Consider the following 24,968-nt stretch of genomic DNA (forward strand, 5'->3'; position numbering starts at 1 on the left):
CTTTTTATGAAGTTGCCATATTTTTAAAGGACACATCAGAAAATAAAAATATTTTTATTAAAATAAAGGTTTTCATATTGCATTGCAAAGACTTTTTTTCCTTTTTGTAAGAATACAAAACACTTGCCACAACATTTGACAACACGGAAACGTTGAAATTAATTTTCAGTTCCTCCTTTTAAAGTTCCAACAATTTGGCAAAGACGATGCAACCTGTATACACTTCAAAAGTTGGCTATCATAATACTGATACAAAATACTTCATGTAGATAAAGTTCAGGTGCACAAGAATAGGGCTAAACCCAGCAGTGTCTCCTGGGAATGTCCTCCTGTAGTGAATAGGAGCTGTGCAAGAGCTCAGATTTACTTCAAATAGGCTTCTGCCGGAGATCTTCCCACTGGATTGAGCCCCAAGAATTAAAACATACGCTTCGTATAAAATATGAACACACTAAAGTGTAATTTTAGATAGTATGCAAATACTGTAATATTTAGAATGACATATAAATAGCTTGAATTCTTCATAACTTTGCTTCTATAAAAAAAGGTCAAGAGTAAACTGCATTTGCACCTGTATATTGCATACATTTTTTATGTAAGAAAGATGCTAGCTTAAAACATGATTGACATTGCGGGAGGGGCACTCTGCAAAATCCTTCTTTTCATGTAGAATTTTACACAAACATGCTACTCTTTGCAGAATTAGGCTCATGGCTATATTCTTCATAATAAAATATAGAATGTATTTACACAGACAGTTGAGTCATTCGGTTCATTTTTTTGGTAAGTTAAGTAGCAGCAATTTGTTTCACGTAGAAATTTATGTTTTAAAATATTCTGAATGATATACCTCCAAGTCAGGGGTTGCTAATCTTTTTTGGCTTGAGGGTCACATTCACTTCTGGCCAACCCACCTGGGGCTGCATGCCAATAGTGGGCGTGGCCACTCGACACTCACACATGTGCACACAAACATGCATACACAGAGAGCCTCCCTTCTCCTTGGCTGATCTGTGTAGACCAGCTGAGGGGGGGGGGGCTATTCCCTGCTCCTCACTCATCAACTGATTGATCTGATGACTGGGGAGGGGGTGATCTCCTTCCACATCAGGGCCAGGTGGGGAAGTTTAAACCTCTGCCCACCTCAGCTCCATGTCTGCATTATCCCTACCCCCCGCTTCCTGGTTTTTGCCGCCAGCATAATTGGTAGGGTGTTTGGGGAGCACAGATAAATTTACTTGGGGACTGTACTCGGTCCCCCCCAGGGCTGGTCGTTAGCCACCCCTCTTATTAATAGACAAATATTGTAAAAAATTATTGCAAAGTTTTGGTTTGGGGGGGGGGACTTGCACAATGATTTCCTCTTACATAGAAATCAAAATAGCTTCCTTGATCCAACAGTTATTTTGCCTTCACAACAGGTGTTCTGTCCTTGAGGACTGGACACAGCAAAAGACCAATCTAGCAGGCCCATAAGAAAGCTTAGGATGCTGCTTTGTGTGTAGTTTATCTATGTGGCTGTGGAGGAACATTGGCAGAGACATGTGCTTTCAAGCCACCCCTGCATAGATAAAAGTGCACACTTTCACCCAACTTTTGATATAGGGAGGAATGCATAGCCCTGTATATGCTGCATGATGAGACCTATTTTGTCTTGTTTCCCACCCCTCCAAAGATAGGAGGCCAGCTAGCGTAGGAAGGCTGCAATCCCCCAAGATCGAGCCTCCCCAGTCACTAGCTGTCCTCCTCCACTGAAAAGGAACAGGAAGTCACAGGAAGTGAAAAACTTCTGTTTCCACTGCAATGATAGCTCTGCTCAACATCTTCTTATACATGTTGTTGATTCCAACTTCCATCAACCCCAGCCAGCATGGTCAATGGCCAGGGATGACAGGAAATGTAGTTCAACAAATTCTGGAGGGTCATAGGATCCCTATCCCTGTTTTAAAAAATGCAAGGGTAAGGCAAGGCTCCTAAATACGAACCCCGACATGTACCACATTGTAAGCACCATGCAACTTAGTGTGACTTACTTCCAAATAACCATGCATAGTTAAGCTTCTTCAACCCCTACTAGCTTGAGTGCTGGATTACAGCTTAAAGCTTGAGACAGTTGAAGTTTTTTTCCTCCATATAGTTGAAAGCGGTATGCTAGCACTTTAACTGTCCAGACAGTCATTTCTTTTGTCTTGCTACCATGTTCACTCAACACATTTCCCTGATTTCTGAAGCACTGCAAAATTCTCCAAAACTGTTTGCTCAAAAATGACAAGAGGATCAAAAGAAACGAATGTTCACATTACAGGCAAAGCCTTCAACTCAGGGCAGGGGGATCGGTCTCCCACGTAAATTGTACATTATTGCTGGTGCTGTGTGGAGTAATAACTTTGGTCACATAGTTTCCTCTCGGAAACATTATTCACGTTACATTATCAATACACCGTTAAGTTCTGAATGTCTTTCGCAAATCAAATTACAAACCTCACTTGCCACTACGTGTTACATATTGTGGCTGTGAAAGTGAGCACAAGGCTCCAGAAGAAAGTACACTGTGCTTGCATAACCAGACTACAAGAAGAAGACATCTTGCGTGAAACTTCCGCCTGGGCTGCGATAAGTGCTGAAAGTGGCACATGGGATGCTAGAGCAGGACTGTCAGAGTTGATCAGCGATTCTATCTTTTCCGCTTCTTTATTGCAGGCTTCAATCTAGGGAAAAACAAGAGTGAGCTTCCAAAGGATCTTTCTACTACGAAAAATACACAGTAGCTTTTTTTTCCCTTACACTATCCCCTCTCCCCCAATTTCAGATGGCATCCTTAAATGCTCTGGACCAGGTGTAGAGAACATGGTGCCCTCCAGGCGTTGTTGGGCTACAACTCCCATCATCTCTGTCTGGGCTGGTAGGAGCCGGAGTCAAACAATGGCTGCAGAGTATCACATTAGGTACCCCCGGATAAATTACCTTATCCTGACAGAAGACTGGGAATAGAAGTCAGTTTCTCGAGTCTATACTCTGGAGTTTGCAAGACATCCTCAGAACACACCTGCTGCAATCCTGATAAGCATCAGCCAGTGGTTCACTATTTGCCAGCTACAGAAACCATAAAACCAGTTTGTTTGTTTCTTAGACCAGAGGCACTCTGAGTTTTATTCATTTCTTACTTCCTAAAAAGAACTGGGATTCTGTACCCGCACCAAGCCTTATGAGGAACGGCTGAAGGAGTTGGGTATGTTTAGCCTGAAAAGAGGAGACTGAGGGGAGATATGATCTCCAAAGATCTTCAAGTATCTCAAGGGTTGTGACATGGAATAGGGAACAGGCTTGCTTTCTCCTGCTTTGGAGAGGAGGACTCAAGCCAGTGGCTTCAAGTTACAAGAAAAAAGATTCCTTCTGACAGCACGAGCTGTTTGACAGTGGAATGGACTCCCTTGGGAGGTAGTTGACTCTCCTTCCTTGGAGGTTTCTAAGCAGAGGTTGGATTGCCACCTGTCATGGATGCTTTAGTTGAGATTCCTGCATTTCATGGGATTGGACTAGATGACCCTTGGGGTCCCTTCCAACTTTACAATCCTATGATTCTGTGATCCTCAATACCAGGGGTCAGCAAACTTTTTCAGCAGGGGGCCGGTCTACTGTCCCTCAGACCTTGTGGGGGGCCAGACTATATTTTGAAAAAACAAAATGAACGAATTCCTTTGCCCCACAAATAACCCAGAGATGCATTTTAAATAAAAGGACACATTCTACTCATGTAAAAACACGCTAATTCCCGGATCAACTGTGGGCCAGTTTGAGAAGGTGATTGGGCTGCATCTGGCCCCGGGGGCTTAGTTTGCCTCAATACAGACATTGGAAAAAGTGGATTTCTTGATCCTAGCCCAGATTCTGGTGGAATGGATATCACTTCATACCAGAACTCTCTCGAGGACCCAGATTCTGTTCCAGTCAGTGATGGGCAGTCAGCATCACTTCCTGGTGGTGGTCTCCCAGGAACTTCATCCGTCTTTTGATTAGCAGTTAGCTCCATGTCATCTGCCAAGTTTCAACTTCAAGAAGCACATGTGAGACCGAGTTGCTCTTGTGCAGGATCTCCACAGGAGTCTAATTAACCCATTGGAGCAATGGGTTGGAGCTGCATTGCCACCAGGAACAGACTCTAAGCTGCTTTGTTCTTATTTATTTGTAGCGTTTCATTATTAACATTTATGCCTAACAAGATAAATAAAGCCCCATGCAACCCTCTGCCCCCCCCCCCCATGGTGAATTATACCTGAAGAGGCTTCGGGTTTTGATCCACAGGTGTGATGAGGATCACGATTTCAGATTCTATGCTGAAGTATCCAAAAACATCACACTGTGGCACAGACACATGGAGGCGGATCTTTTGAAGTATTTCAAGGACAGTGATTGGCCTTTTGTTGGTTATCTGGAAGAAGAATGACGTTTCTGAACCATTTATGACATTTTACAAAATTGTGTTAATCTGTTAGAGAGATCATAAGCTGGTATCGTTAGGAAATAAGATGCCTTTTCCATCTGAAAAGACATTTGCACTTGGCAAATCTCTATGGATGGAATGGAAATGCATCTTATTTTTCTTAACCCTATTAACTTTTCATCCATTACAGAAAGTACACCTTTCTGACAACTCCACACTCAATAATATATAAACAAAACTGGTGTTTTGTTTATGCCAATTAGTTGGCAGGTAGCCTTCAATATCCACCCCCATTGCAGATATAGTCTGCACAGTGCACATGCAAGAGCTTTCCTTTATTTATTTATGACTAAGATCATAGCAGGGACCCAGGTGGCGCTGTGGGTTAAACCACAGAGTCTTGGGCTTGCTGATCAGAAGGTCGGCGGTTCGAATCCCTGCAATGGGGTGAGCTCCCGTTGCTCGGTCCCAGCTCCTGCCCACCTAGCAGTTCGAAAGCACATCAAAGTGCAAGTAGATAAATAGGGACCGCTCCAGCGGGAAGGTAAATGGCGTTTCTGTGCGCTGCTCTGGTTCGTCAGAAGCAGCTTTGTCATGCAGACAAACTCCGGCTCCCTTGGCCTATAGAGCGAGATGAGCGCCGCAACCCCAGAGTCGGACACAACTGGACCTGATGGTCAGGGGCCCCTTTACCTTTAGGATCATACCATCCACTAGTAAAGCCTTGTTTGAACTCACCCCATTTTAATTGCGGCTGTAAATTCCACTGAATGCCTTTTCAGACAGAAGTGGGTGCTGGACTACAGCCAGTGCTATTTTTCCTAGGAAAAGAGGTGCCAGAACTCACTACGAAGGTTTCCTTCATTCTCTTAGAATGGCAATGGCACTCACCTGAGAGTTTCTGGCTGAAAAGAATCCCTACATGATACTATAAAATTGTCATATGAAAACTTGAAGCACTTACCCTGGCGAAGGTATCCAGCTTTTCTTTATCATACAAGACCCTGAGTATTGCAGCATACAGAGAACAGCAAGCTCCTGCAGAACAAGCAGACCCCCCAGAGAGAGAGACAGAGTAGAGTGACTTGTAAAAGGAATGTACAGCTTATGGGTTCATCTTGTGTTCTCTAAAAATGCCAGAGGACTGTAAGGATCCTGTTGGGTGTTACTGAAGGCCCATCTATCCAACATCCTGCTTCGCACAGGGATCAGCCAGATGCAAAACATGAAGGCAACGGCCCTTTCATGGACATAGCTGCATACATGTCATCAAGCTGGAATGTGTGCAGGCAGAGGAGAGGGACCAAGGGGATAAAGTGACTGGAAAGCAAGCCTTATGGGGAACGGTGGAGGAGAGAAGACTGAGAGAATGCAGGATAGTGCGTTCAAATATCTGAAAGGCTGTCACATGGAAGACAGAGCCAGAGGGTAGGAACAAGCTAAGGGATTCAAATTACAAGAAAGGAGATGCCAAATAAACCTGAGAAAGAACATTCTGACCAAGTTTTTCTTTGTTTTCTCAGTTGTATTTATGATGTTACTGTTAAAAAAAGTAACATAATAATAATAATAATAATAATAATAATAATAATGTAATAATAATAAGAAGTAAAAATATTCATTTTTCAAAAAGAAAAAGAAAGACAATTCTAACAGTAAGCACTGTTTGATAGTGGAATAGACCCCCTCGGAAGGTGATGGACTCTCCTTCATTGGAGTTTTTAAAACAGATGTTGGATGACCATCTGTCTCAGGTTGTTTAGCTGTGATTCCTGCATTGCAGGGGGTTGGACTAGATGGCCATGGGGGAACCAACTCTACAATTCTTTGATTTTATGGCTAATAAAAGAATTGGAGGCAGGGATGCTCTCATAGTTCCTTAGCAGGTCTAATTCTCTAAGCTTATACCATATAAGCTAATACCCATAAACCCGTCTTATGGCAGCTGATTCTTTAAGTTAGAAATATGTTGAAAGAAGAAGGAAAATGAACAGTTCACGGATTCTATGACGACTGCTGCTCTAAACATTTGTAACTCAAGCACAAGCCAGGGCTTGAGTGCACATCAGGTTTACACAGGGCAAATTTGTATGGTGTTGGTTTGCAGGATGGGCACCTTTCTGTACATGACTTGTGCTGAACTGCACTTGAATCCTCAAATTTACACAGCAGTAGGAGTCAGTGTGAGAACTATCTCCGGATTTGTCGGATTGCTTTTCTTCCACAGTAGAGGGGAGAAAGACTGCACTGGAGGGCCATACCTCCCCAAGGTGAAAACAGAAAATGTATGATTGTGGGTTCACCCAAGAGCTCTTCCCACTAGATTGTCTATCAGGAAATCTAATACAGGTAAGCAAGGCACCCAAAACTACGCTCCTTCTAATAGGTCCCACTTCACTACTTTTCTGTGGCTGCCTTTCAGAATATCAATATCTGTTTTCTGACCTGGTGGGGTAACTGACTTGTATCCAGTTGCTGCAAGACGAGGACAAGTAACAGACGCACATTCTCCTTGATAACTGTAGTCAGAAAGGACTCCTACAGCTTGACAAGGTCCCTTGTAATCTATCGCCACACGATCAGAATACGCAGCGCACACGCTGTTGTAGGTTTCACCATTATGGCCACACACCAGATCAACTGATTTGCAAAATGACTGGGAAATGGAACAAAGTGGAAAATGGAAACAGTATAGATCTATAATTCTTAGCAAATTAAATGCATAATGTCATCTCTGAAACTACTCAGCAAACTATACAATAACCTTCCAACACTTAGGTCTGTTCGGAAACTGGATAAAAATAAATTAAAGTTCTGTTCCACCTTTCTCCCAAAATAACCTAAGCTAGCAAACACCAAAGTGATAAATCAAAATACTATTAAAAATAAAATGAACATGTATTGGAAACCTCTAAAAACATGAACATTTGATAATGCCTAAAACAGACACATGCCCTCACAGTTAACAGTGTCAAAGTTGCCAGAAACAGTATCTTTCAGCCAGCAAATGCCTGGGGGAACAGGAATGTTTTAAAGTTATTCCTAAAAGTTAATAATTAGAGAAACAGCTGGGCATTTCGCATGGTTCCCTACCAATTGTGGGGCCTGAAACTGTTGATACTGGGGGAAGTGACTTGAATAAGACACTTCAGGGTGGAAAAAAGCAGTTGTGTGAAAACTCTAAGCCTACTGGGAAAGTGAACAGCTATGGACTTCAGGTCATACCTCATGATACATCTGCTTCATGTTGCGCCTTTTCAGGTTATGGACGCACCAAACCCGGAAGTCCCGGAACGGGTTACTTCCGGGTTTGGCGCATCTGTAACCTGCATGCATGCGCAGAAGCGCTAAATCGCACTTTGGGCATGCGCAGAAGCGCTGCATTGCGTCATGCGCGTGCACAGATGCGGCGCTTTATGTTGCAGCCTTTTCATGTTGTGAACGGGCCACTGGAACGGATCCCCTTTGCAACATGAGGTACCACTGTAGTAAAATCATTGTTTCACGCTGTCATTAACCCTTCTTTGGGCTTTGTGAATGCCTGCAGGTCACAGTAGTTCAAATTTAAAAGAATTGTGGAAAAAAGCATCTTGAATGATGCCAGAAACAAAGGAAAGCTGAAGAACCTTCCTATAATACTGTGCTGAATTGCTTTCAACTGTAGACTGCAAACTATCTTCCTCCTAGCTAGTATGATCTCTTACAATCCCCAGGACATCATAAAAATAGCAGATACTATATATGTGGTGCATCCCATACCATGCAAAAGGGATACCTACTTATGTTTTTCACAGGGAGCCCCAATGGGCTGTTTGACATGGCTACACATTGGCTCAACAGTAATAATTTTTAAAGCCACGGAGAGAAAGCAGACAAAATGCCTAAGATGATGCTCAGCTATACTATTTGAGTGCAGGTGGAGAATCAAATGAATGAACACTCCCCTAAATAGAATACTCCTTACATGTATAAAACTTGCAAGAAGGCTGGAAGTTAGTTTTATCTTTGACATGCACTTCTGCACATCTGAGAAGCATTTTTATGGAGGTGGGTTCAAACACCTGACCCAGTCTGAAATTGTATAATCAACTAACATATATTAGGTGGTATTAATACTCCCAATACTTTGGTTTCTACTATTATAGTTATCAAGATGGAGTTTGAGGAGTAACAGAAGTTCCAAATCAGTAATTTGACCTTAAAGCCCCAGAAGGACTGTGCCATTATCCACAGTGACTAGCAGTTTCAGCTGAGGTGGCACAGTGCAAATAAATGCCTTTTTAATAAAATACACCGTGCATTCAAATTCTCTCACCTGGTTAAATATACACAGAGGAAGCACAAAGCATGAAAACTGACCCAGAGAGGAACATGTTTGGTTGGGCCCACCTTAACAGTACAGACAATAAAAACCATATTTAAGTAATGTGAAAGACTATTCCATACCTGACATGGACCTTTGTATGATACACTTTTACCTTTTTGGTGTAGAACACATGGACTGCTATATTCTATATTGTCTGTATCACAAACAGGATCTCGCAATTGGTCACCACAACTGAATTGTCTGGGCACACATTCATACTGGTTACATCCAAACTTCTCAAAACTCGTTAAGCAAACCTGTGGCTTTGGTATACATCTGGATTAAATAATAATTTCATGTTATTTGTTATTTTTCCAAGAAATAAAAAAGCAGATTGAGATAATTTTGAAAAAAAGCAGGGGTTAACGCTGGCTCCAAAAGAGTGTCAGAAAAGTAATATGCCAGAAATATTTAAGTACCCAGTTGCATTACAAACGCAAAAAGAATGCCAGCCTTCTATAAACCTAAGAATTTATGTTGTTCTTGTAGACAAAAGGGCACTGCATATGTAGTTTTATGCTTCACTTCCAGGGTGCAGGGTGAAAGATCACATCCTCTGAGGTGGGACCTCTCACCACTCTCCCAATAGCAAATCTATGGCAACCAACTACTTACAAAAAATAACATAATAGGAAGGAAACTGCAAGAAAAAACAAGTGGAAAAAATCGAAATCTCCTCTTGAAAATGATCCATGTACAAGTTAAGCAGAACACCTACTGACTGATATAGAGACTAGTTCGAATTCATCCTTGTCTGTAGGTAAGACAAAATATGTTATGGCACAACTGAATTTTTATTAGCAAGCTAATCTCCTAGAGTGCTACAGACTTTCTTAAATATTTACCTCTGATTTTTAAGGCAGGGATTAGGGTTGCAAGGATCCTTGGAGATGCAGGATCCAAATTCAAACTGATTGTCCTGAAGCCCAACACAACGTGCTATACATACGCTTGGATAGGTACGACCGTTCTGTCCACACACTGGGACAAACTGATCAGCACAGTTACATGGCAGACCTGAAAGAGTTAAAGCTCTTGTTAGGAACTTGCAGATTCCCAAAGAGGCTGGAATTCTGAGGTCTGTGCTCCTAATATCTATAGCAAAAGTGCAGAATAGCAGGCCTGATTTGAACGGCCATGATCCAACACAGAGTTTAACCACACTTAAGCCCACTGAAATAAAAGAATTTAATCGCACAGCTGGGGGGGGGCATGGCTCTTCTTTTTAAAATCTGTTAAAGGAAGACATGAACATTTGTTTATTATCAAAGTTATGGGATTTGCTTTGCATTTAACTGCTGGATTCTGAATACTGGACAAGCCACTGAATTGTCTTCAATAGCAGCCTCAAAGAGCTGCTACAGGGAATATCTGGGCAAAGTACAGCCAGGAAATAAAACACACCACACACACAAATCCTACCTGTAATGTCATGCTCATCATCTGAGTTGTATTCATTTAAACACTGGCGAGTGGAGCATATCAGATTCCCAGCAAAACAAGAACAGACATTGCAATCTATTTTGAAAGATTTCCCGTGGCCTTAAAATAAAACAAATGCATTAATAAAGAGCCGCTTCAGGGAAAAGCAGAAACAACAGTCTGCACCCATACTGGGAGCAAAACTCTCCACCTGGATGGTCCCAGGGGAAGAGGGTGGGGAGGAAAGAGGAATAGCCGGACAAAGACAAAAGGTGGCAGGCAAGAGAACTATTGCCCCTGCTCTGTCACCCTGCACATCCTCAGAAAAAGCATGGTGGGGAAAAGGCCCCAAGGTGCCCCCAGTTACTCTGGACCCCCCTTGCTCTCCCCCACGTATATAACTTCACCTACCTAGGGAAGCTAGCTAGGAACAAAACTTTTAACAACCACCAAGTCTAAGACACTGAAGATCCCAACATAAACTTTGCTTCCTGAGAACAGGAAATTTTCAGAGCTTAATAATCTGCAACAGGACATACCTTTTCTTTCCCCTCCAACAATGCATGATTTCTGGAGGTCAACACAGTGCAGTTCCATACAGTTTTCCAGCAGCCCACTCTGGCCACACGTGCAGATCTTATAGCAACCAACATCTCCTGCCGAGGACGGAACCTGGATGAGGGTACCTTGGCGGACAATGAAATCGGAAGCTTCACCCAACTTGCAGCCTGTGCAAAGATGGCAAAGTGTTACTGAACAACAGACCATTATGTTCCAGGAATATTTAAAGGCTTTTACATAGCAAGAAAGACTACACGTGTACAAAATTAATTTGGGAAAAGGTATAGCATATTACTTTACATTTGAAGGTACATAAGAAATTGGAAGGCAGAATCGTTTCTTTTGCAGAAATGTGTCTTCAAGAGCAAGAACCGTCAATGTTTATTTATTTATTAATTCAATAAATTCTATCCTGCTCTTACAATGTATTAGAAATTAATTAGAAATTAAAGATGTCTCACCTCAAGTCCACCATGTTTATGCAGACAATAAATCTCTCTGAATTCATTGGGATTTACTTTATAGTTCAAAAGGTTAGCCTTGCAGTCTAACACCTCAGTCTTAAACACATTTACTTGGGAAAGGCCTCATGGGAGGTTTATTTTATTTTATTTTTATATGTTACCTTTCTAAACAAAAAATCTGTCAGTTTGCATTTATTAGTACAGAAAGTATTGATCTGATGTGTAGAGACCTTTCCTATTCTAATTAATTCAAGAGGGTTCTTTCTGGAAGCTTCTCTGGGTGAAAGAAACTGTGCATGCAAACAAAAGCTTATACCCAGAACAAACTTAGTTGGTCTCTATGGTGCTACTGGACAATTTTTTAATTTAAACAAGCAGCAGGTTCATGATGTTTGGGTTATTCCTTCAGAGAAGCCGGGTGCAGCTGGCTTGAACTGGTCCTGTTATCTTTTCTGTCAAGGTCATGCTAATTATAACAGTAAGGCCAGAAGGAGCCTGGGTTTCACTCTTCTCTGTCTCTCTTTCCTTCTCGTGTGTTGTTCTATATATAGTGTTAAGTGTCTTATTGTAAGTTATTTGCTTAAACTTACGAGTTAAGTCTGCTGCAACTGCATTTCTTATGGACAGTGCCAATCGTGAATGCATTGGATTTGTGACCAATATGCTCATTTGCCTTCAGTAGCAGTAAAGCTCTGCTGGGTGAAATACAATTGCCTTTGGTCTGTTTTTTGGAATCCTGCAACGTGTTTAAGTTTTTACTCTGCTAACTATGCGCTGGAGTTCTGCTCTGTATCAATATTGAGTAGAATACATGACAAAATCATCCAAGGCAGTTGACTTGTTAAAGTAAGAGTATGTTAAGGTAAAGGGTAAAGGGACCCCTGACCATTAGGTCCAGTTGTGACCGACTCTGGGGTTGCGCGCTCATCTCGCATTATTGGCCGAGGGAGCCGGCGTATAGCTTCCAGGTCATGTGGCCAGCATGACAAAGCGCTTCTGGCAAACCAGAGCAGCACATGGAAATGCCGTTTACCTTCCCGCTATAGCGATTCCTATTTATCTACTTGCATTTTGATGTGCTTTCGAACTGCTAGGTTGGCAGGAGCTGGGACCAAGCAACGGGAGCTCACCCCGTCACAGGGATTCAAACCGCCGACCTTCTGATCAGCAAGCCCTAGGCTCAGTGGTTTAACCACAGCGCCACCTGGGTCCCGAGTATGTTAACTGTAATCAAATAAAACAGCTCCCTCTCATAACTCCCAAAGAACAATTCAAACAACAAATTATATAAAATTTTCATTAATAAAAACAGCCATAAAAGATTTCCACACATGAATAACACTGCCTTATCTAAAAGCCACCTGAAAAAGAAACTATCGGTGGCGGATGCCAAAGGACACATAGGAAAAGGCCTCTCTTGTGCCCACCGTTCTCAGTTAACTAGGCAATGGGCAAACCAGGAGAGCCTTAATATCAATTCTGAAAAATCTAATGTTGTTCTTGGATTATCAGAATCCTACATACAGCTAACAAGAGTTCTTTCTAAAAACAAACCTGCAAATATAGCTGGGAATGCAACAATTGTATTACTTACCCTGTATACAAAAATAAGGAAGACACGGTTCCCCAGGCTGACATCCTTTTCTATTTACTTCACATAACTGATTGGCAGCACAAGGGTTTGGGTTACAGGGGTGTGTAACATCATCCACAATGTTCCCTAAAGTGCTTGGGCCTGAAAAGACAAGGGAGTTAAATAGAGGTCATCTACAGAGCGGAAAACAAAGCCGTGACATGGTAGCCTAGTTCACATATACACTGGTACCTTGGTTTAAGAACCACTTAGTTTATGAAAAACTTTCATTAAGAATGCTGCAAACCTGGAAGTAGGTGTTTTGGTTTGTGAACTTTGCCTTGGAAGCAGAAAATGTTCCGCTTCCTGTTGAGTGAAAATTGAGTCCCCTGCTGCTATGGGAAAGCACGCCTTGGTTTAAGAACGCTTTGGTTCAAGAACAGACTTCCGGAATGGATTAAGTTCGTAAACCAAGGCACCACTGTAATGCTAAACCATAAGTGAGCACTGTGTGCATATAAGCTTCTGCAAACCAGAGCAAAGCCTCAAGGCTCCACTCCAGCACATATACCAGCACATGGAGCCTTCAAAAGGACAATATGTGTAGACTCTCTGCAAAAAGACTGATACTGATGAATTGGAAAAATAAAAATGCAGCTCCCTTCTATGATTGAAGACCTATACAAACGCACAACATACAAACAACTTGCATATAAACGCAGACTTGCCATGGACAAATTCAATGATATTTGGAATCCCTTCTTACAAACACTGTAATAGGTTAAAATCTGGTGAATTACAGTAACGACTTTGTAAAATATAGAGTTATGGTTTACTTCCCTTTCCTTCTTTACTTTGCCTTCTACATGGGTGCTGTCGCCCTTTCATTTATGTCTCACCACGTTGGGTGCACATATAATTATGTATTTTTCTAACTTTCAATAAAGAAGAAAAAAAGATTGCTGAGTGGCATGTAAAGTGCCTGGCAGCTCCTTCCTAGACTTCCTTGGGCATCAGGCTGCACGGGGCTTCACGAGTTAAGCCAGTTAAGGGAGATCAAAAAGCGAAGCTGCTCATGCTCAGAGTATTTTCTTTTTCTTTATCAGCATCAATAAAATGTTTTGTGTTTTTTTTTAAAAAAGGCTCAAGTACTCCCCCTCATCTTCCTGTGTTGTCGGAAGGAGGGGGCAAACATGTAGGGGGTTGGACTAGACACTGCCAACCTTACAATCCCTTCCAACTCTAGTTCTATGATTCTGCTTTTTAATTCACATTTAATTTGATTCACACTTCAAAATGACCTTAACAGATTAGACAACTGGGCCAAAGCAAACAAGATGAATTTTAACAAGGAGAAATGTAAGGTACTACACTTGGGCAAAAAAAATGAAAGGCACAAATACAGGATGGGTGACACCTGGCTTGAGAGCAGTACATGTGAAAAGGATCTAGGAGTCTTGGTAGACGACAAACTTGACATGAATCAACAGTGTGATGCAGCAGCTAAAAAAGCCAATGCAATTCTGTGCTGCATCAATGGGACTATAGCATCTAGATCAAGGGAAGTAATAGTACCACTGTATTCCGCTCTGGTCAGACTTCACCTGGAGTACTGTGTCCAGTTCTGGGCACCACAGTTCAAGAAGGATACTGACAAGCTGGAACATGTCCAGAGGAGGGCAACCAAAATGGTCAAAGGCCTGGAAACAATGCCTTATGAGGAACGGCTTAGGGAGCTGGGTATGTTTAGCCTGGAGAAGAGAAGGTTAAGGGGTGATATGATAGCCATGTTCAAATATATGAAAGGATGTCATATGGAGGAGGGAGAAAGGTTGTTTTCTGCTGCTCCAGAGAAATGGACACGGAGCAATGGATTCAAACTACAAGAAAGAAGATTCCACCTAAACATTAGGAAGAACTTCCTGACAGTAAGAGCTGCTCGACAGTGGAATTTTCTGCCAAGAAGTGTGGTGGAGTCTCCTTCTTTGGAGGTCTTTAAGCAGAGGCTTGACAGGCATATGTCAAGAATGCTTTGGTGGTGTTTCCTGCTTGGCAGGGGGTTGGACTGGATGGCCCTTGTGGTCTCTTCCAACTCTATGATTCTATGATTAATAATTCTGTAGACATGTTTCTGAATTCTAACTTCAACACATAAGGTTAGTTCTTCAGTACAGGCGTACCCCCACTTGGGGGTTATGTTCTGGGCCCCCGCGCACATAAGTGAAAATTGCATTAAGTGGGGAGCACCCTCTAAAAAGCCTGTTTTTTTCCTGCTCTCCTGCTCTCAGTCCCGCTCTCTCTCCACACAACTGTCTCTTCAACGAGAGTTGAAGCCCTGGGGCTGCTGGGAGGCTGGAGCACTTGGGAACACAGCTGCTGCTGCTGCTGCTCTGCTACCACGTGAATCAGCTGCTAGGCGGGGAGGCCAAGCAGCCTAAACAAAGCCCTGCTGTGCCTCTGGTCTCTTTAGGGCTTCGTCTGCCCTCACTGAAATCTGCTCCAGGGTATCTTCATGAGCTGGAAGGATTCGCCAGCTCTCTCCTACCATTTCCTGGTTTGAATCTGTTCATCTACTAACTTCCCACCACTGCGTCGATAAGTGAGGGGATGCCTGTACTTACGAACATATGTATCTAAAGGTATGCAAGTCTCCAAGTCATCGGTTGGAGACAGAAGTTCACAGACGCTTTCGGCCATGTGTCCCTCAGGAAATTTGCTTAAATCTCCACATTTCTTGAGAATTTCCACACAATCCGACCTTCAGAAACAAGAAAGTATTTACACATTACACACATGTACACTGCTCAGATTGCATAGCCAAGTTAATCCAATAAATTCTCTCTACCCCTAATACACATCCTGGTCTAATTCTAAGAACCCTTTTAAACTGTTCTTCTAAATACCCCCAATATATTGGCCTTAGTTTAAGATTATATTTCCATAGTCTCAAAATTAGGTTGTTCTGCTTCAGTTTTTATTCTTGTTAAAACAGATTTATGCCCCGGCTGCTCTACTGTAAATTCTGAATACTTAAAAATCAATCAATCAATCAACTAGTGCCCATCTAATCCTGCTCTCACTGCAGCCATCTGGATGCAGGAATCTCCTCTCCTGCAGTTTCCAGCAACTGGTGTTCAGAAGCACCTTGCCACCCACTTACTTGCAGATTATGCTCCCTCTAGATTTACTATGACACGGCTTTATCTGCAGTGAACAAGCAATCGCCTTCCACATTTCCGGCTGGCATTTCTTAATATCAAGAACAGGGATATTGATAAATGGCATCTTAATTGTTCCTTTCTCCCAAAGTTTCATGTCATTCATGGCTCCTTGGTCTGATTGGGCATTGCAGCTCCTGAAGAGTTCCGTTGGCCTTTAAGGAAAGATACAGTATGTAGTCATAGAGAAAATGCTTTTGAACTAAATATGAACGTTTATTCAGGCCAGGGAGTGAATACCACCGTCTCCTAACAAATCAATGGTCAGAGAGTTGTTGGTGCTAAGTCCCTTCCCGGAGGATACATCAGACTTGTGTGCAGGGAACTGCCCCCCTCAACCGCCACTGGAGAAGTGAAAAGCGGCTGCACCAGATTCCGGCAAGATCTTGTGAGAGCCCCGTGAGATTGTGTGGAGGCTTCTGCTGGGGCTGTCACAAGATCTCACAGGGCTTGCATGAGATCTTGCTGCGATCCAGTAGCCGCAGCCACACAGCACTGGTAAATGAGGCTTCAGCGGGGGGTGGCAAAGGGGGTCAGATGGTACACACACAACGCAGGATCTTCCCACTTTGGCTCGGGTGGTGAAACAGGATGGGCCACCTCTGCTTGTGTGCCCTGAGGGAAGGTGAAAGTGAGGAAGCCCAAGCCAGGAAGCTTGTGACATCAGCTCCTGAAGAAATGGTCATCAGTCAGCTTGAAAGGATTCTGTACTTCTCTATAGTTTATGCCATTTATTTATTTTAGTATTTCAAAATTGAAAAACCACCTTGGGTGCCTTGCCAGGAACGTGCAGTACATAAACACAAGTGATAAATAATAGATTATTAATATTATGGAAGTCAAAGCCCAGCATTCTGAGGGCAAATAAGTTAAGAATCAATTCTTAATATGTGTCAAATTAAGGGGCACAATACATTATTAAGCATGTTAAACCCATAATATGTATTATTATTAAAATACACATAATAAAACACACCTTGGCACAGAAATCATTCTATCTTTAAATCAAAATACTGTATAGTATTATAACAAGAACTTATAACCACAGTGATACAGCTGAGACATATATCAATGAGAATAATATAAGCAGTTGAATAGTATACAGTATTGATATTTCATATTCCATTATGAGTGAACTCTTTTCAGTAAAGTTGTCTGGAGAACATCATTTCCTTAAAGTCCTTATAATATGAATGTTTTGCTAGAAATGCTACAATTTAAACTCACTTATCCCAGGGCAATGCTGAAGTTCTCGAGTTCAAAAATGCTGTTGTTACTTGCCTTGCAACAGTAGGTGACCTATTCACCATTGCTAAATCTCCCTGAAAGTATGTTCCTTTACATGCCTGAGAAGCAATATTTTCATGTGATGAGAAAGAGAAATGCTCAGAATCAGCCTTTTTAAAAGACTGTTTCATTCGACAAAATGAAACGGAAAAACCCTAGGCTAGTAACCAATACAGTCGTACCTTGGAAGTCAAGCAGAATCTGTTCCAGAAGCCCGTTCGACTTCCAAAACATTCCAACTTCCAAAGCGCGGCTTCCAATTGGCAGCAGGAAGCTCCTGCAGCCAATCAGAAGCTGCGGAAGCCCTGCTGGACGTTCGGCTTCTGAAAGAACATTCGAAAACCAGAACACTCACTTCTGGTTTTCGATCGCTCTGGAGCCAAAATGTTTGACTCCCAAGGTGTTTGGGAGCCGAAGTACAACTGTACATGTAAACCAGCCCCTATAAATCTAAAAGTAAACGCATAATCAAAAATGATACATTTGTAATCTATTGGCATAATATATAATCATGGTTATCTAAATTTTCAATCACAGTAAAAGCAGAGAGTTAGCAGGCTCAGTGGTTGGAAGAAGGTCCAGCTCTCTTCTTCCAGCACCCAATAACATCTTTCAACATCCCTTTTAAACCGACCATGTTCAAAATGAAAGGGGGGGGGGAGTTCTCCAAATGCCACATTACCCAGTAAACTATACCAGCTCTTCCTAATTATACATTTCATCCAAAAACAATATATTCTGAAGAAAATACTCAAGTGTACCTTTCCTACCTGTTATTAAAATTAGTGCAGTAAGATAGATTTCTACAGCCCAGCTGACAAGGTTCACGTACATCTGCTAAACAGGTCAACATGGAAACTTCGACTGGGTTATACTCACAAAAGCGATCAAATTCTTGCCAGCTCTGTGTATTGCCCCAGCTGCTGCTATAAAGTTTAGTGCATAAATCTCTGTGGATAAAGAAACACAAGGGAATAAAATGACAACAAAACCTTGGATTATAATTGTCACAGGGGATGCGTTGAGACTACTCTAGAGTAACGACTCTCCAGACCTTTGCCTTTTCATGCTTTTATTAAGTGCAGGTTTTTACAGTGCTAGAGCTATACAGGACACATGCTCTCAGTCGGACCCAGAACCCTGGAATGGCGCGCTCCGCGTCTTCTTCCAACATAAGAGTCTGGGCACCCCAAATCTCCTCCCTCGCTTCCTCCTGCGTAATTCCGGAACCAGAGGGAAAAAGGGTCTCCTTTCCATGTTTTCCTTCTCCCCCTCTTCCCCCCCCTCTCTTCCTCTCCCTCATGCAGCAGAGGCTCTGCTATCCTGCCAGAGCCCCGTCTCCTCTCTCCTCCTTCCTCACTGGACTCTTCCCCCTCCCCACTGGCGCCGCTGCTGGTGGAGGAACTGCTCCTCAGGATGGGGGGGGGCTCTCTGTACTCTTTCCCCCTCACAATAATGCTTATGATTCAACTCACAAGATGTATTGCTCAAAATATGGTGTTCCTATATCATGGAAAACATATGCAATTCTCTCAAGGTTACTGGATGTAGTTGATCCAGTAATTACATAGCTGCCAAGTCTCCCGTTTTTAGCGGGAAACCCCCGTATTTAAATCCATTTCCCGCTGGCAGCCTGGATCGTAAAATATCCCTTAAATCTCCCGGATTTTAAAGGAAGCAGCTCCTCTCCCTGAAGCTTCCCCTCCCCTCCCTCTTCCCCAGAAGCAGCCGCTTGCAAAGGCACCATCTTCCCCAGCCGAGCGAGCAAGCGAACAAACCATGACCTCCCTCTCTCCCCTCACCCCCAAAAAGCAGGCTTCTCCTTTGCCCTGCCTCCGCATGCGTTTCTGCATCTACATTCTGCGTTTCTGATCGACAGGTCGATCAGGATCGACTCGATGCCTAGGACGTTCCAGTCGATCGTGATCTCCTTTTCCTTTGCTTTTGCCTAAGAAGCAAGAGCACCTGGCCCCGCCCCCTCTCCCCTCCCTGCATTTTCTCCTGATCTCTGGAACGGAAGACGGGAAGACGGAGTTTTTGCTGTGAGGCAGGTTGCTTTCACAGCGATCTTTTGGTGAGCGACTAATCCCTTCCCCCTTAAATTTTCTCAGAACACCCACAAAACGGAACAAACTTTCCTCCCTGAACCCCAATAAAACAGGGCTTAAAATGGGGGACTCCCTCTCTCTAAAAAAGCTAAACAGCTTTGACCCAAACCCCCAAAAACAGGGAGGAGATTTTTAAAATCACTGCCAGATTTCAATTCTGAAAGTAGATCGCAGTGCTTATCTTGCATCTCTTTTTCCTCCCTGTGCAGTGCTGTATATTGTGTGCAGAAAAGGAGGAATCTGGAGGGTGTGTGTTGGGGTGATTTGCACATCCACCCTTTTGTATGTGCCATCATGTTCTTAGGGTGAGTTATGTGTGGTTGCTTTTGCCTGCCATTTAGACAGCTGCCCCTTTTAAGCCTCTGCATTGGCAAAATTCTGTTGCTGAATAATAGCAATAATAATTAAGCAGGTGTTTTAACTCTCTCAAAGTCTTATTGCATTTTTTTAATGGGGGGGAATCATGGTTACAGGTGCTATAGGGAAGAGTGATAAGCTTATTGATATGCATAAACTGCTACTTTCCAAAGATCAATAAGCATTTAAATCATGATTATTTCCCTAAAAGCAGCGTTGTTAGGAACGTACTTTGTGTACAGCCCAGAGACTTTAAAATAGAAAACTGGGAACCTGAAGTCTTGAGCTATTTTGTTGGCTGGTGGGGGGGAGTCCTGGCTCTATTAAAACCTGTGGCAAAATTCCCATTTGACCTCCTTGGGGGGTAGAATTTAATCTGTTTCAGTTTGGCCTTGGGAGAAAAAGCAGAGTAGAATCTTCCTTTTCCTTGTGGTGAGAGAGGGGTCAGCAACCTTTTTCAGCAGGGGGGCGGACTATATTTTTTTTTGGGGGGGGGGGGAATGAACAAATTTCTATGCCCCACAAATAACCCAGAGATGCATTTTAAATAAAAGCACACATTCAACTCATGTAAAAGTGGGGACACTGAAAAAAGACTGTATGCAGGTGGGATGAAATGGTCCAGACCTTTGGAGTCAATGCTAGATTAAGTTGTGTGGAGGGAATATTAAAGCTGCCATCTGATACACATTTATTTGGGGGAAAGCCCACGCAAATGCAGTGGGATTTACTTCTGAGTAAACATGGTTAGGATCAGATTGCAGGGTGATCAATAGATTTGAGGGTCCTGATTAAACCAAGAAATAATATGCATCAGTTACACATTGGTTGCCCAGCAAAATGAACAAATATAGCATAGCACAATTAATAACAGGCCAGCACCTTGAGTGCCAGACAAATTCCACTTAAGCAGTTCAACCTTAGGCTTGATGAGAAGAGGGTGTACTTTCTATGAAGGCTTTTGTGTACAGACATAGACACACACACATCCTAAATCCCTTTCGGAGTGGTTGACTAGTCATGGGCAGAGCCGGCACCGGAAGTCGCTTCTGCGCATGTTCAGACACGCGCAGAAACGACTTCTGGTGCCGCGCCGCTGGGATCCCTTATTTTTCAATGGGGAACTTGGCAGCTATGTAATTAGGGGTAAAAAATTGGGTCTGGCCAGAGGGCCAGATCGTTATTTCCTCCATTCCCTAAGGGCCAAGTTTGGCTGGAGGCGCTGCCGGGATGTGTGTGCCGCAGTTTGCCTGCAGCGTTTGAAATCAAACCATGTGGGCAAAAGGCACAGCCTGCAGCTCTGCTGCCACCAATCAGGTGATTGCTGAGTTCTGCAAAATGTTTGACATAGGGCTTTGCAAGCACTGGTAATTTGTAAGTCCTGTTGCATATAAGCGCTCTGCAAGCATGGACAATCAGCTGATTGTTGGGTCTTATGGGGAACCATCCACAGGGCTTTGCAAGACAGAATGGTCAGATCATTTTCTAGGCTCCAACACAAGGAGCTCACAACATCCTTTGAAATCACAAGGTTCCCAGCCTCCCCAAGCCATAGGAGGAGCTGGATCCCATTTTGAGACATCAAGCACTCAAAGGAGAGCCTATAAAAGTTGGAAAGAAAATGCAAAATGTACTCACCTACATATGGAAGTATTTGCTTTAGAACAGCAGTGTAATTTAGCACCATCCAGACCTGTTGAAGGTGGAGGGTGCAGAGTGACTCCAGGGTGAACAGATCTTGAGCTCTCAAGGAAACATTGCCAGAGAGGATCCTGTGGTAGAGGCATTGTTTTACAGCTTTCAATAAGTCCATCCACAATTTCAAGCTCTGTTTTCATTGACATCAGGATCCTTTTACAAGCTGTTTGGCAGGCATAATCTTCTGCTCTATCACAGCAGTATAAACCTAAATAGCAAAGAAGAAATAAATACTGCTACCTGTCACATAGTTGTGTTTACATCAGTGTCAAAACATTGCCACATTTTAATAGAAATATAGAATTTAATATAATGCAATTAAAAGTTGCTTTATATATAAAAATGCTGCATTATATGTAGTCTTTAAAGATTGTTTTTTTTCAGATTAGTGACTGCACCCTGCTTGCTCCACTTGCCAACCCTTCCCCCAACCTCCCACCAGCCTCCCCCTCCCAACAGTAACCCATTAGAGCTTCCCTGTTCCATCTAATGCCACTACTGCTGGTACAGATCTGAAGGCTGCATAGAGTGGGAGAGCCGCCAAAGCAGGTGCCTTTGAGCAGAATGCTCTTACATAGAGGGAGGGGAAAGGCTTGAAAGACATGAGACGGATGCCTCCCTCTCCACTCAGACCACACCAAGCCTCCCTCCCCTTAGACTTTCTCCTGCAAGGGATTTGGCAAGTAGTTCAGGCAACCCATAGAGGAGGAGCCGTGAGGAGCTGGGGCATCTCCTCAGCAACAGCTCTGCTCACAGAAGGTTGAAATGACAGTGGCAGCACGAAAGATGAGCAGACAAAAAAGGTAATGATAGATTGGGCAAAAGATGTGGGACATAATATTATGATGGAAGACTGGGAAAGGTTATGGAAAAAGAACATGAAATTCACTGCATGCACGGTTTTAAGAGAAAATATGATGAAAATGATGTATAGATGGTACTTGACCCCAGTAAAACTTGCTAAGATGTACCATAACCAGGATAATAAATGCTGGAAATGTAAAGAGGCAATAGGAACATTTTATCATATGTGGTGGACGTGCCCATTAGTAAAGGACTTCTGGGAAGCCTATTCAGCACAAGGGAAAATCCCTTTAAAAAAGGGATAACTTGGCAGCTATGCTAAAGAGCAACCACAGATCAGGAGATGAAGGTGTGGAAGCCTGAGACAATTCCCTCAGTTTGGCAGGTCCTGTGGGTTACCACCTCTACTACAGGAGAAAGTCTTCAATTCTTCTACTTTTGAAAGCAAATACAGAGAAATATATAGATGAGAAAGAAATCTGCAGTCCCAAACATGAACAGAAAACCATGCTTACACTATAGATACCATTGCGTACTTCCACACATTAAGGTGCTAAAATTTTGCATGCCAAACTTGTATTTTTCTCCTACCGTACTTACTATCTGTTGAATTTCTCATTGGATAGGACTGTGTGTAGTTGTTCACACAATGAATTAATTGTGGGCTAACGGAGGCACAGTAACTTTCAACAGCTTTGAATTGAGAAGGACCTGGAGAGGAGTCTGTTCGAAAGATTGCCTGGCAATATTCCCGGCAGTTTGTGTGATGACCAGCATAACTGCAACAAACTGATCCCACTAGAGGGAAACATAAGCAAAACAATGCATCACAAAAAACTCTTTATTATTAGTGATGAAAACACAGAAATATGTTTATGCTCTATAGTGGCGAAGGGGCAGAATCCAGTCAGTGTTCTGGATGGGCCAAATTTGACAGGTGAGTGGGGCCACCCACCTGCCAATCACCTATTGTCACAAAGACACACACATGCACAACACCCTGGCACATGGGGGAAGCAGCCGATTGCCAAGGCTTGTGAAGCCAGGTACAGAGCAATTTGCAGTGTTATTTTCGTGCAAGCTGCTTGCAGTGTTGTGCTAGATTTTTTTTTGCAACTCTGTGAGAACTTGGCATTCTGGAGGGTGATAGAATTAGAAAGTAGAGAACAACAGCCATGAAGCCAAAACAAAAACAAAACTATTAAATGTTTTGGCAGCCCAGTGCTGCAGTGTGTTAACCAATAATAAAGCAAGGGCTCTGGTTACTCTAACTGCTCCCACCCAGATAGATTACGATGTATGCTTTAGTGCAGGCATCCCCAGACTTTGGCCCTCCAGATGTTTTGGACTACAATTCCCACCTTCCCCAACCACTGGTCCTGTTAGCTAGGGATCATGGGAGTTGTAGGCCAAAACATCTGGAGGGCCGCAGTTTGGGGACGCCTGCTTTAGTGTGCCCACCCATAGAAGTATATTAATGCAAATGATGGAATACTCCATCCCCTCGTCCACTTCCTAATTGTTATAAAATGTGTAAAGCAAACCTTTCTTTCATTTTCCCTTTTTTTGATTAGTTACTTCTTTTAGTTCAGGGGCAGGCACTGGGTTTTTTGTTCTTCTTTCCCACTCCCTGCTACTTACTCTGCTCATACTTTCACCTACATGAAAGCCACAAGGCCTGGTCTACTGTCTTGGACTGGTAACTATGAATTTTACAACAACCTCTAATATGCCATGGATTCTACAACTAGATGAGCTGGAGGAAGTCAGGGGGAGACTGTGTAACGACTGACTGATTGCTTTGTCAGGGCTATTACTAGTGCATGCAATTAGTTCATACCATTACTTTAAATGCAATTTATATTATATTACTTGAAGTTGCTTGAACAATCATATGTAACTTGTTTTATTTTCACAAATGTCATATTTTATTTTTGAAAATAATTTTTTATTCCTTTTCCTTAAACATAATGACATTAATTCAACTTTACATATATTCCAAACTATTTGACTTCCTTCCTTCCAACAAGTGGTAAATTCTGTCAATCCTATTTTGTATTTTCTATTTACATCAAGTTTGTATCATTGTAGAGGTTATGCTACTACCCCTAACGCTCTCATACCCGTGTAATTACCCTTAGCATATTCTATAAATTTACTCCATTCAGATCGGAACTTCACATCATCCAAGTCTCGTACTCTGTGTGTTAATTTGGCTAATTCCATAAATTCTAAAAAACCTTCGATTGCCACTCAGTAATAGATGGAATTTCATTTGTTTTCCATTTCTGGGCGATAAGAATCCTGGCAGCCACAGTGGCGTACAGGAAAAATCTTAAATCAGTTTTTGGAATTTCTTTGTCCACCAGTCCCAACAAAAAAGCCTCTGGCTTTTCGGGAACGTGTATTTCAAGATTTTTTTTAATTCATTATATACCAAATCCCAGAATTGTTTAATCCTTTCACACCCCCACCACACACCACAAATGTCATATTATGCAATTTCCTTTATTCTCTATAAGCACTTTATTTTCCTTACTTTTTAAAATGCCATTAAGCTTTGTACACCAGTGAACCAACTGATTCGTTTCAGTCACAATCCTGAGACAGCAGGTATGACTGACAATACTTGCTATCCCACTGAATCACTGCTGAGAAGATCCAAACCC

The 24,968-nt window shown here is 42.6% G+C and overlaps 1 protein-coding gene across 1 annotated transcript in view; it reads right to left on the minus strand.

Moving 5' to 3' along the window:
* Positions 1-38: 38 nt before the first annotated feature.
* The window catches only part of RECK (reversion inducing cysteine rich protein with kazal motifs), a 42,800-nt gene continuing 17,870 nt past the window's right edge, over positions 39-24,968 (minus strand). Inside the window, exons 8-21 of the mRNA XM_035134735.2 lie at positions 22,900-23,097; positions 21,436-21,703; positions 18,103-18,282; positions 15,988-16,200; positions 15,449-15,585; positions 12,849-12,989; positions 10,769-10,957; positions 10,230-10,349; positions 9,653-9,824; positions 8,888-9,083; positions 6,887-7,097; positions 5,406-5,479; positions 4,274-4,429; positions 39-2,708 (exon numbers count right to left, since the gene is read on the minus strand). Coding sequence (XP_034990626.2) covers positions 2,493-2,708; positions 4,274-4,429; positions 5,406-5,479; positions 6,887-7,097; positions 8,888-9,083; positions 9,653-9,824; positions 10,230-10,349; positions 10,769-10,957; positions 12,849-12,989; positions 15,449-15,585; positions 15,988-16,200; positions 18,103-18,282; positions 21,436-21,703; positions 22,900-23,097 — 2,471 coding nt within the window. The 3' untranslated portion in view covers positions 39-2,492. The remainder of the gene's footprint in view (positions 2,709-4,273; positions 4,430-5,405; positions 5,480-6,886; positions 7,098-8,887; positions 9,084-9,652; positions 9,825-10,229; positions 10,350-10,768; positions 10,958-12,848; positions 12,990-15,448; positions 15,586-15,987; positions 16,201-18,102; positions 18,283-21,435; positions 21,704-22,899; positions 23,098-24,968) is intronic.

This window comes from Zootoca vivipara, chromosome 13, assembly GCF_963506605.1.
Source record: "Zootoca vivipara chromosome 13, rZooViv1.1, whole genome shotgun sequence".
NCBI classification, from domain to species: Eukaryota; Metazoa; Chordata; class Lepidosauria; order Squamata; family Lacertidae; genus Zootoca; species Zootoca vivipara.